At 50.3% G+C, this 14,108-nt stretch overlaps 1 protein-coding gene across 4 annotated transcripts in view; it reads left to right on the forward strand.

The window, feature by feature from the left end:
• The first annotated feature begins 227 nt into the window (after positions 1-227).
• The window catches only part of PEMT (phosphatidylethanolamine N-methyltransferase), a 74,085-nt gene continuing 60,204 nt past the window's right edge, over positions 228-14,108 (forward strand). The window contains exon 1 of one of the 4 annotated variants that reach the window (XM_045824087.1): positions 228-409. In XM_045824087.1, coding sequence (XP_045680043.1) covers positions 242-409 — 168 coding nt within the window. In that variant the 5' untranslated portion in view covers positions 228-241. Of the gene's footprint in view, positions 410-729; positions 753-8,621; positions 8,774-14,108 lie in introns of those variants that run through there. The other 3 variants (XM_045824086.1, XM_045824089.1, XM_045824088.1) reach the window with 3 other exon arrangements.

Below are 14,108 nucleotides of genomic sequence, written 5' to 3' on the forward strand. Positions count from 1 at the left end.
GGACCAAAGAGAAAAGGGGGAACACCGAATCCAAGAGGACACTGCCGCGAGCCCTCCTCGGAATCCGCAGTCGCTACTGCATATGATTCTGGGACTTGTAGTTCTTGGTTCCTCGAGAGGCCGGCCCGCAAGCTCCAGGAAAGTGGCGTGTCGTGGGGATGAAGAACTACATTTCCCAGAAGGCGGGGAGAAGTTGGGGTCACAGGGAAAGCGTCCCGGCAGGCGGCACTTTCCGTGCGCTATGGGGCCGGTCCTGGGGGGCCAGTGTCTGCCGCGAGGCCCCCGCGTGGTCTGGCCAGAGGTGTTCCCCTGGTTGACAGGATCTGGGGGCCCGGGAGCAGAGCCAATGAGCAGCTCCCTGGCAGGGCCCGACTGCTGCGGAGGCCTGGACAATATCGAGTTCAGGAAGGTACTGAGCGCATTAGACCACCGGGAGTACAGAGAGAGGGTTCCAGAGCGCCGGAGTACCTGCGGGCCTGCGGGCACCGCCCCCAACGCCTGGTGGGCGGGTCCATTGTCACTAGGCAACGGGGGCGGGGCGTAGTGCGGCGGTGTGACTGCTGGTGCGAGGGCTAGCGTGCGCGTGTGTCTGCTAGTGAGCCACTGGGACTGCGTGTGTGAGGTCTCATAGTCAGGGGTTTCGATGCGAGTCCCTGAGATTGTGAGTCTCTGAGAGTGTGTGGCTGGAGCTGCTCTGAGAGCGGGTTCGGGAATCTGCCTGCGATTGTGATGACCAGCACACCCTGTGAAATGTACATATGTGAGAGTGAAGCAGGCATGCGTGTTTGGGAGTGTGGATGGTGGGAGCATGCTGATGTGGGACCTGGGAGGGTCCCCGCTGCCATTTAACCCACTAGGCAGGAAGCTTGCGCTGTGCTGTGGAATATGGCTTGTTTCCTTGGCGGGCGGGTCGGGGAAGCATCTGGCTCGGTGGGGCCGGGCGGAGCGCATTTCTGGAGATCTAGTCGGCTGAGGTGGCGGCCTTTTTGCAAGTCGTAGGCCGCAGAGTTTGCCTTTTCATGGCGTCTCTCCCCTGGCTCCCGATTCCAATGGTTTCCTCCTTCCTGCATTTTCTCTTAGATTTTGCATTTACATTTTTCGTCAATCATCCACTCTCCATGGACCCCTAAGACGTATCTCTGTCCGAAGCAGCCTTTAATCTAACTAGGTTCCCTCTCCTCATTCATTTATACAACTGATCCTTACTGAGAACCTAGTTGGGGGACAGTTGGGGGACAGTTGGGGCCAGCTGTCATTAAGCTTCATGTTAGTGAGGGAGACAAGCAGCTGGAAACAGGACATTTTCTGAAGGAGATAAAACTGGTCCATGTTTTAGGGAGTAGCTGGTGGGAGGTGGGATTAAAATCCCCTGATAGTGGTTTCCTGTCTGTGAGGGGTGGTCTGAGACCTTCCTGATGATCCAGCCAGTGGGACCACAGGCTCTGGGTGCAGGTCAGCTGGGCAGGGGCTCAGGGTGGGAAGTACTGTTCTGGCATGAAGAGAAGGCGAGCTCAGGGCTGGAGGGGGTCAGGTCTGGTGGAAGTGGATGGGTGGGAAGCAGAAGAGAGGAAGATGTCTATTATTATTATTATTATTATTATTATTATTATTATTTAGTAAACTCTTCCTTAGGGATAATATGCAATCAGATGAGTGAGAGATCACATGGGTACAGCTCAGGCATATCACAAGGTGAACGAACCTTCCCATGGATGAGCACGGTGATCAAGTTGTATCATCACCACCTGCAGGGAGCTGCCCTGGGGGAACGATTGTATTGATGACATTCCTAGCATCTTAAATTGTAAATGGCCGTTAGAGAACCTCTGGATGTGCATGGTCAGCAGTGGGACTGTGATTCATGTTTCCACACCAGTAAATCTCAGATGCAAAGGGCACTTGGAATGCTGAAGAGGGACCTTTGGCATTGCCTGGCTCGGGTGGGCACTTCGTGGACAAGTGACTCCCATGTGGAAGAGGGGCTCCCCATTAATCTGAGGTGGGGATGCCTTCCAGCCACCAGGGGAATGCAGGAGCCAGGGGCCCCCGGCAGGCCTGGTGGGGCATTAGGGCCCTGCCTCTGGGTGTCTGAGCAAAGCCTGTGTTCCAGACTTAGAAGAGGGCGGTGAGGGTCAGCCACCGGAAGGGGAAGATTAACTTGGTGTTTGCTTCTTTGCCCTTTTCTCCGGGGCCCGATGGGCCTGTGCAGCTGGGGAGACCTGGGACAGACCACTGTGACCTTAGTTGACTAATGTTTCATTTTTTCCACTGCTGCCCTTGTTGGTACAGTTAAGCTTCCTGTTGCCAAGGGATTTCCCTTCAAAAAAGTAAAACAACAACACACAGCATTATGTATTTGTTTTATGTGGTAGCTCGCCTCCCTTCTCAGTGAAAATCTCTGGTTTTAAAGGATGTCAGCTGCTGGCCTGAGTGATCTTTGAGGTTCTTCTTCACTCTGTGGGCAGCTGAGCTGCAGGATCTCAGTGTGCCAGTCCAGAGCTATCTAAGAGCAATACAATGTGTCACATTTATAACTTAAACTTATCTAGTAGCCACATTTTAAAAAGTAAAAAGAAATTGGTGAGGTTACTTTTAACACATTTTATTTAACCCAGAGTATCAAAAATACCATTTCATCATGTGGCACTCTGAGTATTCAGTGACCACATGTGGCGAGTGGCTACCATGTTGTACCGAACAGTGCAGCTGTTGGGTGCAGTATCCTTAACCAGCTATCTTCTGGACTTGTTCCATTTGGTACAGAATCTTAGTTTTGTTTTTAACTTAACAAAATCACCTGTTGGGGTGCTGAGTACACCTGCTGTAGCCTCGTTGACCAAGGCTTTTCTTTCCCTCACCACCGTGGAATTCCAGACCCTTGTTCCTCAGCTTGACAGCAGCATGAAACAAGCTGACTGATGGGTGGGTAGGAGCAGGGACTGCCAACCTGCTATGCATAGTCAGGAGCCCCTCCAGTACTCAGAAGATGACTCCAGAGGGGCTGAGGGGTGCTGGTTTCTTAAAGAACCCAGGCTGGCAGGACACAGTCAAGGTGGGTCTCCTTTATGCACATGTATCATTAGGTTCCTCTTCCATGTGGACTCAACTGGTCTTGTGAGCAGATGGGTGGTGTCAGTCATTGTAGGTGTCAAGAGGTACACTACAGTTTCTTCATCTGTAAAACGGGGATAGGAGTGGGGCTGTGATGAGGATCAAAATGAGATGAGGATGTAGAGGAGCTTTATGAATTGTAAAATGCATCCCACCTGATGGTGGTCTTTAGAAGGTAGTGTCCCTGTATTCAGGAAGCTTCGAGGTCATTTGTGATGTGGGAGGTTGAATAAAGCATTGGAAGCACAATGTTGGAGGCAGATATGGGATATCTCGATTGCCTTTTGGTCCAAGATGTTTGTTGACTGGACAAATTGTTTTTAAAAGATTTTTTTTTAGATTTTATTTATTTATTTTTAGAGAGAGGGGAAAGGAGGGAGAAAGAGGGAGAGAAACGTCAATGTGCGGTTGTCTCTCACATGGGCCCTACTGGGGACCTGGACCACAACCCAGGCATGTGCCCTGACTGGGAATCAAACTGGTGACTCTGGTTTGCAGGCCAGCATTCAGTCCACTGAGCCACACTATCAGGGCTGTTTTTAAAAATCTTTTGGTGTTATTACTTTAGGTGAAATAAATATAGGCCATTGTATTGGATGACTCATTTTGTGAGGTTCTCAAGGACATCATTTTTGTCTTCAGTATTTCTTGGACTAGAGTCCAGATAGCAGGGCAGGGCTCCCCTCTGCCTAACCTTGGGGACAGTCCCTTCAGCTCCTGCAGCCTCAGTCTCTTCTGGCTCTGCTCAGCCCATCCTGGCTTGTCCTTAGTTGTCTGTGAAGATGGTGAATGACATTGATGTTTTGGTTGTCAGACCAGCTCTGCATTCCTGGGATGATACCCATTGTGTCCTGACATGTTATCCTGTGGATGCATTACTGGATTTGATTTACTGTTACTGTGTTGAGGGTTTTGGTGGCTATGTTCATGAGGAGTAAAGTTTATAGTTTTCTTATAGTGTCTTTGTCTGGTTTTAGTATTAAGGTAATGCTGGCCTCTTAATGTAAGTTGGGTGGTGGGCCCTCTTCTGTATTCTGAGAGAGATTTTGTAGAACTGGTGTTAGCTCCTCTTTAGGTATTAGGTAGAATTCATCTAATGAAACCTCTAGGGCCCGTGAGTTGAGTTCCTTTAATAGATATATGACTATATCTTCTTGAATAAATTTTGGTAACTCGTGTCTTTCCAGGATTGGGCCATTTCGTCAGAGCTGTTGAACTGTGGGCGTCAGCTGGTTCTTAGTGTTTCCTCCTTGCCCCACGACGTCCGAGAGGTGGTGGGGAGGCTCCACTTTTAATCCTGGAATTGGTAACTTGTGTCTTATTTCTCCTTGGTCAGTATGGCTAGAGGTTTATTGACTTTATTTTTTCCCAAAGAACAAGTTTTGAGTTTGATTTTTTTCCCCTCTAGTTTTCTCTTTTCAATTTGATTGATTTTGGATCTTTTTTTCTTTCTGCTTGCTTTGAGTTTATTTTTCTCCTCAATTTCTTAATTTCTTAAGGACAAAGCTTATGTTACCGATTTGACACTTTTCTTCTTCATTAATGTAAGCTATACATTTCCCTCTTAACCTTGTATCCCACAATTTCTGATATGTTGTATTTTCATTTCATTCAGTTCAAAATACTTTAAAATTTCCCTTTAGACTTCCTCTTGGTCCATGGATTATTATACTTTAACAAGTATCTTTCTGTTATTGATTTCTTTTTAAAAACATTTCATATATTTTATTGATTATGCTATTGCAGTTATCCCATTTATTTTTCTCCCTTTATTCCCATCTGCCCTGTACCTACCTCCCACCTGCATTCTCCCACCTTAGTTCATGTCCATGGGTTGTATAGATCAGTTCTTTGGCTTCTCCATTTCCCATGCTATTCTTAACCTCCCCCTGTCTGTTTTGTACCTGCCATTTATGCTTCTTATTCCCTGTACCTTTTCCTCCATTCTCCCCCTTCCCCCTCCCCGCTGATAACCCTCCATGTGGTCTCTATTTCTGTTCCTGTTCTAGTTGTTTGCTTAGTTTTTGTTTTTTTTAGGTTCATTTGTTGATAGCTGTCAGTTTGTTATCATTTTACTATTCGTATTTTTGATCTTCTTCTTTTTCTTAGGTAAGTCCCTTTAACATTTTGTGTAATAAGGGCTGGTGATGACAAACTTGTTTAACTTGAGCTTATCTGGGAAGCACTTTATCTGCCCTTTCATTCTAAATGAAAGCTTTGCTGGATAGAGTAATCTTGGATGTAGGTCCTTGCCTTTCATGACTTGGAATACTCCTTTCCAGCCCATCTTGACTGTAAGGTTTCTTTTGAGAAATCAGCTGACAGTCTGATGGGAACTCCTTTGTAGGTAACTCCTTTTCTCTTGCTGCTTTTAAAATTCTTTCTTTATCTTTAATCTTGGATAATGTAATTATGATGTGCCTTGGAGTGTTCTTCCTTGTGTCCCAATTCTTTGGGACTGTCTGAGCTTCCTGGACTTCCTAGAAATCTATTTCTTTTGCCAGATTGGGGAAGTTCTTCATTATTTGTTCAAATAAGTTTTCAATTTCTTGTTCTTCCTCTTTTCCTTCTGGCACCCCTATGATTTGGATGTTGGAATGTTTAAAGTTGCCCCAGAGGTTCCTAAGCCTCTCCTCATATTTTTGAATTCTTGTTTCTTCATTCTGTTTTGATTGAATGGTTATTTCTTCCTTCTGCTCCAAACTATTGATTTGAGTCCTGGTTTCCTTCCCTTCACTGTTGGTTCCCATGTACATTTTCCTTTAATTCACTTTTCATAACCTTCACTTTTTTCTCTATTTTGTGACCATACTCAACCATTTCTGTGAGCATCCTAATTACCAGTGTTTTGAACTGTGCATCTGATAGGTTGGCTATCTCTTCATTGCTTAGTTGTATTTTTTTTTCTGGAGCTTTGATCTGTTCTTTCATTTGGGCCATATAAAATTTTTTGTCTTGGCTCACCTGTTATATAGTAAGGGGCTTGGAGCTTAGATATTTGCCAGGGTGGGGAAACCCATGTCTTTTCATTGTGGTGCTGTGGTGCTGTATGTCTTGGGGGAGGGGTCCGAGAGGAAAGAAGGCCCCTTTCGGCTAGCTTTCAGTCACTGCCTCTGCTACCCACAAGCACATTGGGCCCTTCTGATGCTGATTCCTGGTGGGTGGGTTTGTATACGTTCTAGGACCCGGTGAGTCTCTCCGACAAATACTTCTGTGAGGCCAGGAGTTTCTCCCGCTGCTGCAACCCCCATAGCTTTTTACAGCCAGAGGTTTTGCGGCTTTATTTCCCTGTGCTGGAACACCGGGTGGCATGGTCTGTTTCTCTCCCCAGTTGTTCCACCTGGTTTATTTGCACACAAATGTGGGGCCAGTCACTCCTCCAGCTACCAACTTGCCGCGGGTCGTCTCTACCCCGGCTGCCCATCTCTGCCCCTCCTCTCAGTCTGGATGAAGTTTTCTTCTTTAACTCCTTGGTTGTCAGACTTCCATACAGTTTGATTTTCTGGCAGTTCTGTTTTTTTTTTTAATTTGTTGTCCTTCCTTTGGTTGTGGGAGGAAGCAAAGTTTATTTACCTACATCTCCATCTTGGCTGGAAGTCCTGTTATTGATTTATAGTGTAATTTTGTTATGGTTTAATAACATACTTTTATGCTCTTAATCTTTAATATTTAAATGCAATACTTGTTTTGGCCCAGAATGTGCCTCTCTCGGTGAAAGTTCTGTGTGCATCTGAGAAGAATGTGCCCTCTACTCTTGTCGTGGGCATTCTGTCAGCGTCAGTTGGTCCATGTGCTTGGTGATTAGGCCAATACCAATGTTTTGCCTTTCACTCTGTCAGTCACTGAGAGAGGAGTGTCAAGGTGTCTGACTGTAATTGTGAATTCATCTGTTTCACATTTTAGTTCTGTCAGTTTTTGTGTCAGGTGTTAACCTCAGTTCTTTAACCTAAGAAGTGGGCATGCCTCCCGGGATTGCTGCATGGACTGAATCATTGTCCTAATAGCTAACATGTCCCAGGCTCCTCTGGTGCCAGATGCTTTTCTGAGTGCTTTCCCTGTATGATCTCATTTAATCCTGAGAGTCCCGTGAAGGAAGTGCCACTGTTGTTCAAAGCTTACAGAGGACATGTGATGTGCCTAAGCTTACAAAGAGTGTCAAGCACGGGCAGTCTGGGGCAGACTTTGTTCCAGGACCGTCCTCTGCCCTGCCTCATTAAAGCCCTTGTAGGACTGGACGCCCAGTAACTTTCCAGTGAAGGTCAGCTGGCTTATTGTTATTATTGCCTTTAACTCATAATGTGTATTTAAGTAAACATAGCGGTGCTGACCTAGTGGGCTTGTCGGGGCCCTTGAGGGTGCCTGGAAGGGAAGGCTCTGCAGTTCACAATCCTGCGGGGGAGAAGGGAGAGGGGAACCCGGAGGGGAAGACGGGGACTTTGAGAAGCACAGGACCAAGCCACAGCCTCCACTCCCAGGGAGGCAGCCCGCTTGGGCCCCATTGCTTGGGGAGCATGGGTCCTCAGAGCCTTTTGCCCGTAGCCCTGGACATAGCTGTTGAGTGAGGAAGAATAAGGAAACAACCTTCCCTGTCCTGAAGGGAGTTGTGGATTTAGGGGATTGGAGCAGCTGCTGGCCATTTCTTTTCATTGTGGGATTTAGGGATACTCCGAAGCTCTGTTTTTCCAGAAAGTGCCTGCGGTGGGTCACTGTGACATTGCGACATCTCAACAAGCCTCCTGCCCGAACGGGGTTTGCAGGGCATGTCCGACCTTCACCTCTGGCACGGGCCCACGCTGCCTGGGTCAGTGTCCTGTCTCTGGCTTTTCCTGAGGTTGCATGTATTCCTGGGGGCCCTTCCAGAAGGAGCAGTGAGATGTCTGTCTGATTAAGTAAACAGAGGGAGGGGACACAACAGCCTGGGCCCTAGAAGCACCCTCTGGACCTTGTACTTTCACACCTGTTTTCCCCTCTGTCCAGAACGTGACCTTGGGGGGACAGTCTTGTCACCCTGGGCTGCAACTGGTCAGGAGAGGCCTGCCTGTGTCTTTCTTAGAGGGCGGAATACCCTGATCCCAGCCCGTGTGGGGGCTGGCCGGCAACCTTCTGTGGAGTCAGTGCTCCCCCACCCCAAAGCAGAGCAGGAACAATGAGATCAGGGAGCTGCCTTAGGATGAAACTTCTTCAAGGAAGAAGATTTTGACACATTTACTCTTAGTCTGGTCCAGGCACAGGGCTCCTAACCAAAAGTTGGCCAGTGCCTGTTGTCCGAATCAGCTAAGAGTGCCAGTGCATGTCAGGTTCCCTGGGAGAGGCCGGGGGCTGTAGTTCCAAAGATATCTCTTGCAGCGACGGAGCATCCTGCTGGATGACCTTGTCCTCTTGGGCTCCCACCGCCACCCTTCCTCCTGCCCTTCCTCCTGCCACCGGTCTATCTGGTATGTGGATCTTACTTGTGATCAATGTGATGACTCTCCATGCCCCTGCTGTTTATTTGGATGTCACAATGTGACCCTGGGTGCTGCTGACCTGTGGAGGTCACTTCCTGGAGTGTTCTCAAATCCCTCAGTAAAGTGAACCTGCCTCGAGCCACTTCCTTACCAATCCATGGGGCTGCGATAGCTGGGCCTGTCTGCCGGACCACGGGGAGCCCTTCCGGGCTGTGGTAGGTAGTGCCTCTCCGATTCCGGCCTGGAGAGCTCTGTAGTCTATGGCCTCAGAGGGAGTTCTCTTCCTAGAGTTATGGGGCAGGAGAAAGCCAGGGCCTCTGTTACTTTAATAAGGTTGGCGTGGAGAGGGGGTTGGGGGGGCACTTCCCTTGGTGATGGTGGCTCACAGGCCTGCAGGGTAGCTGAGGGACCCCCTGCTTTGCTCCCGTCTGACCCTGTGGTGGGTTCTCTTCTGCCAGTCCAGTTACAGCAGGGAGGTCTACCCTTTGAGGTGGGTTTTATCTGGAGGGGGAGGTCTACAAGGGCTCACCTCTGCTGCTTGGAATCTTCTGTGGACTGGGACTCATTCTATTTTTCTGAGCAGGCCTCTCCGGGCAACAGGAATCCCTGCCGCTGTCCAGGGTGACTGGAGTACCTGATACTTTCCTCCCACCAAGGCGGGTTAACCCCAGGGCACTGGGACCCCAGTGGCCAGGAGGCAAGGTTTCAGTTTTGACCCACTCAGCCCTAATTGAGAGGCCTGCCCGGATGTTGGTGGCTGCTGGCTTCAGACAATACCAGCTGGTCAACCTGTTGGTGATTGGTTTCCCTCCTCTACCTCTGCTCCCACAAAAAGATGAAAGGAGCACATTTCTTCTTTCTCATTTGCCTGGTCTCCTTGGGACTTTTATCCTTGTCCCTTTGGCAGCAGTGGCTCTAAGTCCTGACCGAAAGCCCAGTTTCTATCAGGAATCTGGAAGGGCTGAGCTAGCCAGGCGGGCGCTGCTCTCAGCCTGGATCTAGGGCTTCTCCCAGCCCCTGGCCTTCTTATCTGCAAAGTAAATGGAACAATAGTGCTTTTCTTCCTGGGTGGTTGGGAAGACTTCTGGAGATGAGGTATGTGAACTTGGAACTTTAAATGAATGCTCACTGGTCTTGTGAACTGGCAGGCTCAACATCTGTTGAATAACACTGAATTGAATTCTTGAAACTATCTTAAGCATTTGAGAGGATAGTGTTTACCCCAAGGGCCCGGTGGCAAGACAGGGGATAGCACCCCCAGCTCCCAGGGTTGCTGGGTGCTGGCGCTCTGTTCCCGAGGTGTGATCCACACCTGGCGAAGGCACAGTCCTCTGTGCCCCCTGGGGGAGGCCTGACAAATGAGCACCCTGGCTGCCCAGGCTTCGTCACCCCAGAGAGGCCCCTGTGCCCTTGCAGTCAGTGGGCAGCCACTGTTGGGGAGCTGCTCCTCCTTAGAACCCCCTGAGAACTGGCCATTTGCCCAGTTCTCTCCTTCCTGCTTCTATTCACAGGACTGGGTTCCCAGCAGGCCACCATCTGCACCCTCTACCCAGCTGGATGGGACTCTGTCTGCCCCTCACACTTGACCCTCCCTCCTCTTGTGTAGAGGCCCAGAGCTGAGGGCACACAGGGTTTGCCTGGGTCCTTGAGCAGGTGTACATGCCCTGAGCCAGCCCTGGCCCCCACCAGGACCCAGGGAGGCATGGTAAAGACCAGAGAACCCCGAGATAGTATAGGCTGTGGGACATCAGTGGGCCTGGAGAACAGGCCCTCAGGGCTGTGAACCTGGGCCTCCAATGCTGTTTCGCTGCATGAGGTGCTGAGGACTTGAACTGTAGCGCACAGGGTTGGTGGGCAGTGGCAGGAGAGGGTGTTTTACTCCTCTCTGCTTGGTGAGAACTGGACCACAGCCAGCTGTACACTCCAACTGCAGGGGGAGTTTTCATCATCTGAACTCAGCTGCTTGATTGTGTTCAAGGGCAGGAGGATGGGGAACAGAGGAGTCGGGCTTAGCAGAATGGCACCCTGCCAGGACTCTCCTTGAAGGGGGTGTCTGGCCAAAAGTGAAGTCCTTGTCCATGGAATTGCCATGTAAACCCCATGGGACTCTCAGTACAGAGTTAGCAAGTGGCAGGAAGCTCATGTTATGCTCCAGGTTGCTGGCCCTGAGACTCAGGGGATACACCCAGGCCCTCAGACCCTTTGTGGGGAGCTGCCAGTGGCCAGGGAGCCGGTTGGCGGGGACTCCTGGGTTCCGGAGTTGAGGAATGGGGGTAATGGTGTCTGAGTGTGGGCTGGGGTCATCCGTATATACCGTGCACCTAGATGCACACCCCAGGGACAGGCAGGTCTCAACCGGGGTGACCTGCCTTCAATAGATTCCAGGCCTGGGGTTTCTAAGGACCTGCGGGGGCCCTACCCTCTCCTTAGTCTGGCCATCCCACCTCCTGTCAATGCTTGTGAACATTGCTGGATCTTTCAGCTTTAAAGATGCCATAAAAACAAATATTTGTGAAGCACAGTGTCTGGGCAGCTGGTGACTCTGACCACGCCTCCTGAGTCCAGTGGGATCTGCTGTTGTTCTCAGCTGCTCACCTGCAGAATGCTCACAGTGGCCCCTGGACAGTTCCCTGCCTCCTGTGGACAGCCAGAGGGAGGGGACCGCAGTCCCAGGAGCACAGGTGGCCAAGCTAGAGGGCCCCTCAGAGACATGCCTTTTGCTCCTGAGTTTTACTGATGATTGAATGAGGATCCCTGTTGGCTCAGCAAACATTTCCTCTTCATGTCAGGCAGAAGACACAAAAGGTGGGGGAGGAATGGCCCCTTGCCCAGAGAGCAGTTGCAGGATAGGGACAGATAATGAGATATTTGTAACGGGATGTGCACTAGGAGACAAAGGAGGGTGCCATGGGTAAGGGGTGGAGGAGATGCTCCCGCTGAGTCTTGAAGGGTGAAGGCTGGTTTGCTGGGGGAAGTTACAGAGGGAGAGAAGTTATTTTAGACATGTGCATAAGCCATTGGGAAAGGTGCAGCATTCTGTGTATGGGTGAAGAGGAAGGGCAGGAAGGCTGGCAGGTGGGGTGGTGAATCCTCATCTGTCAGTGAGCGCTGAGAGCTGTGAGCCCTGGGTTGGTGAGGAGGTGTGTGCTGGACATGGCAGCAAGTGGGGCTCTGTGGGCATTGTCCTGAGGGCCAGTGGATATGCTGGTGTGTCAAACAGGGGAACTGTGGGATCATCACACAGACTGAACCTGTGGATGGGGTAGGGGCAGCGGCAAGGTGGGTTTGGGCTGAGGGTTGCTATGGGCACCAAGTAGAAGGGGCAGAGTTGAGTGTGACTGCCCACTGGGGAGGGTCAGCTGTTCACTCCTCTGGAGTGGCTGAGCAGGACCAGAGCAGGGCTCTGTGTGGTCCCCTAGGCTGGCTTTCCTCCTCAAAGGTCCTTCCTATGGACAGGGCCTTGCCGTCAGACATGTTTAAAAAATGTGTCTTATTAGACAGAAGCCAGAACGTCCATTGGTTCAGCCCCGGGGTCTCGAGGCTTGGGGTTGGGGTGCAGATGCCTCTAGCTCAGTTCTGAGGCCTGTTCCAGTTGCTTGTCCTCACGAGTGGCTGCACCCTGCCTGGTGTGTTTCTAGGGGAACCTGAAGCTTCCTGCCATGGTCCTGGGCTTGGTGAGGCCCTGCTCTGAGAGCTGCCAAGTGTCCGCAGTTCTGACGGAGGCCAGGGTACAGCTGGGATGAGACAGAAGGAGCTGGAAGGCCCAGTGTGGCTTGCAGGCCTGCCCAGTAGGCATTGGCAATGCCCACAGTGGGTCCAGAGGCCGAGGTCAGCCTGAGGCAAGGCTGTGCACCCAGCACCCCTCCTCACTGTAGGCTGAGTGGTTCTTTTGTCATTCATTCATTAATGCACTCAGTGCTTCTGAGGTCACGTTCCCTCAGTCATTTCGCGCTAATGGTGCACGTTCCGTGCTTTTGTCAGTTCATTCATTCCTCACATGCTGTTAGGTTGGTCTGAATCTGAGGGCTTCATTCTGCGTAGCTCCACCCTTGGCCACAGTCAGGTAAAGGTTTGCTCTTGAGAAACACAGGCTGATGGGAGAGGAGGCCCACATAAGTGAAGGACATGCCAGGCCACATCCTCCACACTCAGTGGCTTTCTGGAATCTTACTACTGTCACACCCAGCAGCATTGTCTGGAGGGCAGGCTGAGTTAGGCCAGGAGAAGGTCCTGGTGGAGCACATGGTGTGGAGGCTGCTGTTTGTTCCCTGGCTCAGGGCTGTGGGGTAGACCTGGTCAGGGGCTTCGTCCCACCCCCTCCCCTCTGAGTGGGAGACAGATGCTTGGGGAAGAAGACACTGGGTCCTCAAGCAACAGAACCAAAGCACCATGAAAATAGACATTGTGGGGAAGATGAGAACTCTGACAGACTTAGATTTATTTTCCTTGAGTTGCATATGGAGAGTAACCAGAATGCTTTCAGTGCTCTGGGCCTCTAACACTCTCTCTAACAAGAAAAAGAGAAGTGCAAAGGGTAATGCAGGGACTGGGGACAGACTTACACCTTGAACTGGGGCAGGTGTCTTAGCTTTTAAAGAAAGAAATCAATGCTGAAAGAGTTCAGCTGTTCTCCCCTCTGGTCTCTCAGCTGTGGGCACTTCTGTCCCTTGGGGCATTCGGGCACGTCTGGAGACAGTTTTAGTTGTTGCTACTGGGGGAAGCTGTCTGAATGGAGTTGGTGGGGGCCGGGGTGCTGCTGAGCACTGCACCGTGCAGGGGCAGCCCGCCACTGTGACCAGTGCCCTGGTCCACACTGTGGAGGACGAGTGGCCATACTCCAGATACCATGAACTCAGTGTGTTGCACGTCGGTCTTTGTTTAAACACACAGGGAAAGAATATTTAGTCCACGTGGTTGGGTGTTGCTCTGTAAACATGTGATGCATGCTGTAGAGACTCTGCAGCACACCCCGTCCGGTCGGTATGTGCTTAGAATGCCGCCCGCTGGTGCAGGAGTGCAGTTGGTTTGCAACTCTATAGCTCACCTGCTTTAGGGATAGGCTGCACTGTATTTTTCTCTCCTTTCTAGGACGGATGTTTTCTCTCTCTTTAAATTGAAGAGCAAACCCTTACTAGAAATCCATACCCCTGTTTCCTCCCTCTCCCACATCCCTGCCTCCCCAACACAAACAGCTGGGTTCTTGACGTCTGCTTTGAAAACTTTAATCTTTGAAAACTTCACTCTGATAGGCAGAAGATACCTCCTGTCCCTGGCTCCGAGAGGTGGCCTGCTACATACTCAGTTTGGCCTACTGCTGTTGTGTAGTTCATTTGTCTTCCAAGACTTGACTTTTTTACTCCTCATGTCTCTGATATTCATCCTTGTAATTGTAATGCATTCATTTCCTCCTGTTATTTAATGTTGCATACTGTGAACATACTGTCATGTAAAAATTCCATTCTCCTGTTGATAGATAAATGGGATGTTTCCAGTTTAGTATTATTCCAGACAAGGCTGCTATGAACCCTGTTGTGTACATGTGCAAGCATT

The sequence above is a fragment of the Phyllostomus hastatus genome, unplaced genomic scaffold, assembly GCF_019186645.2.
Source record: "Phyllostomus hastatus isolate PE091 unplaced genomic scaffold, TTU_PhHast_1.1 phas_scaffold_55, whole genome shotgun sequence".
NCBI lineage: Eukaryota > Metazoa > Chordata > Mammalia > Chiroptera > Phyllostomidae > Phyllostomus > Phyllostomus hastatus.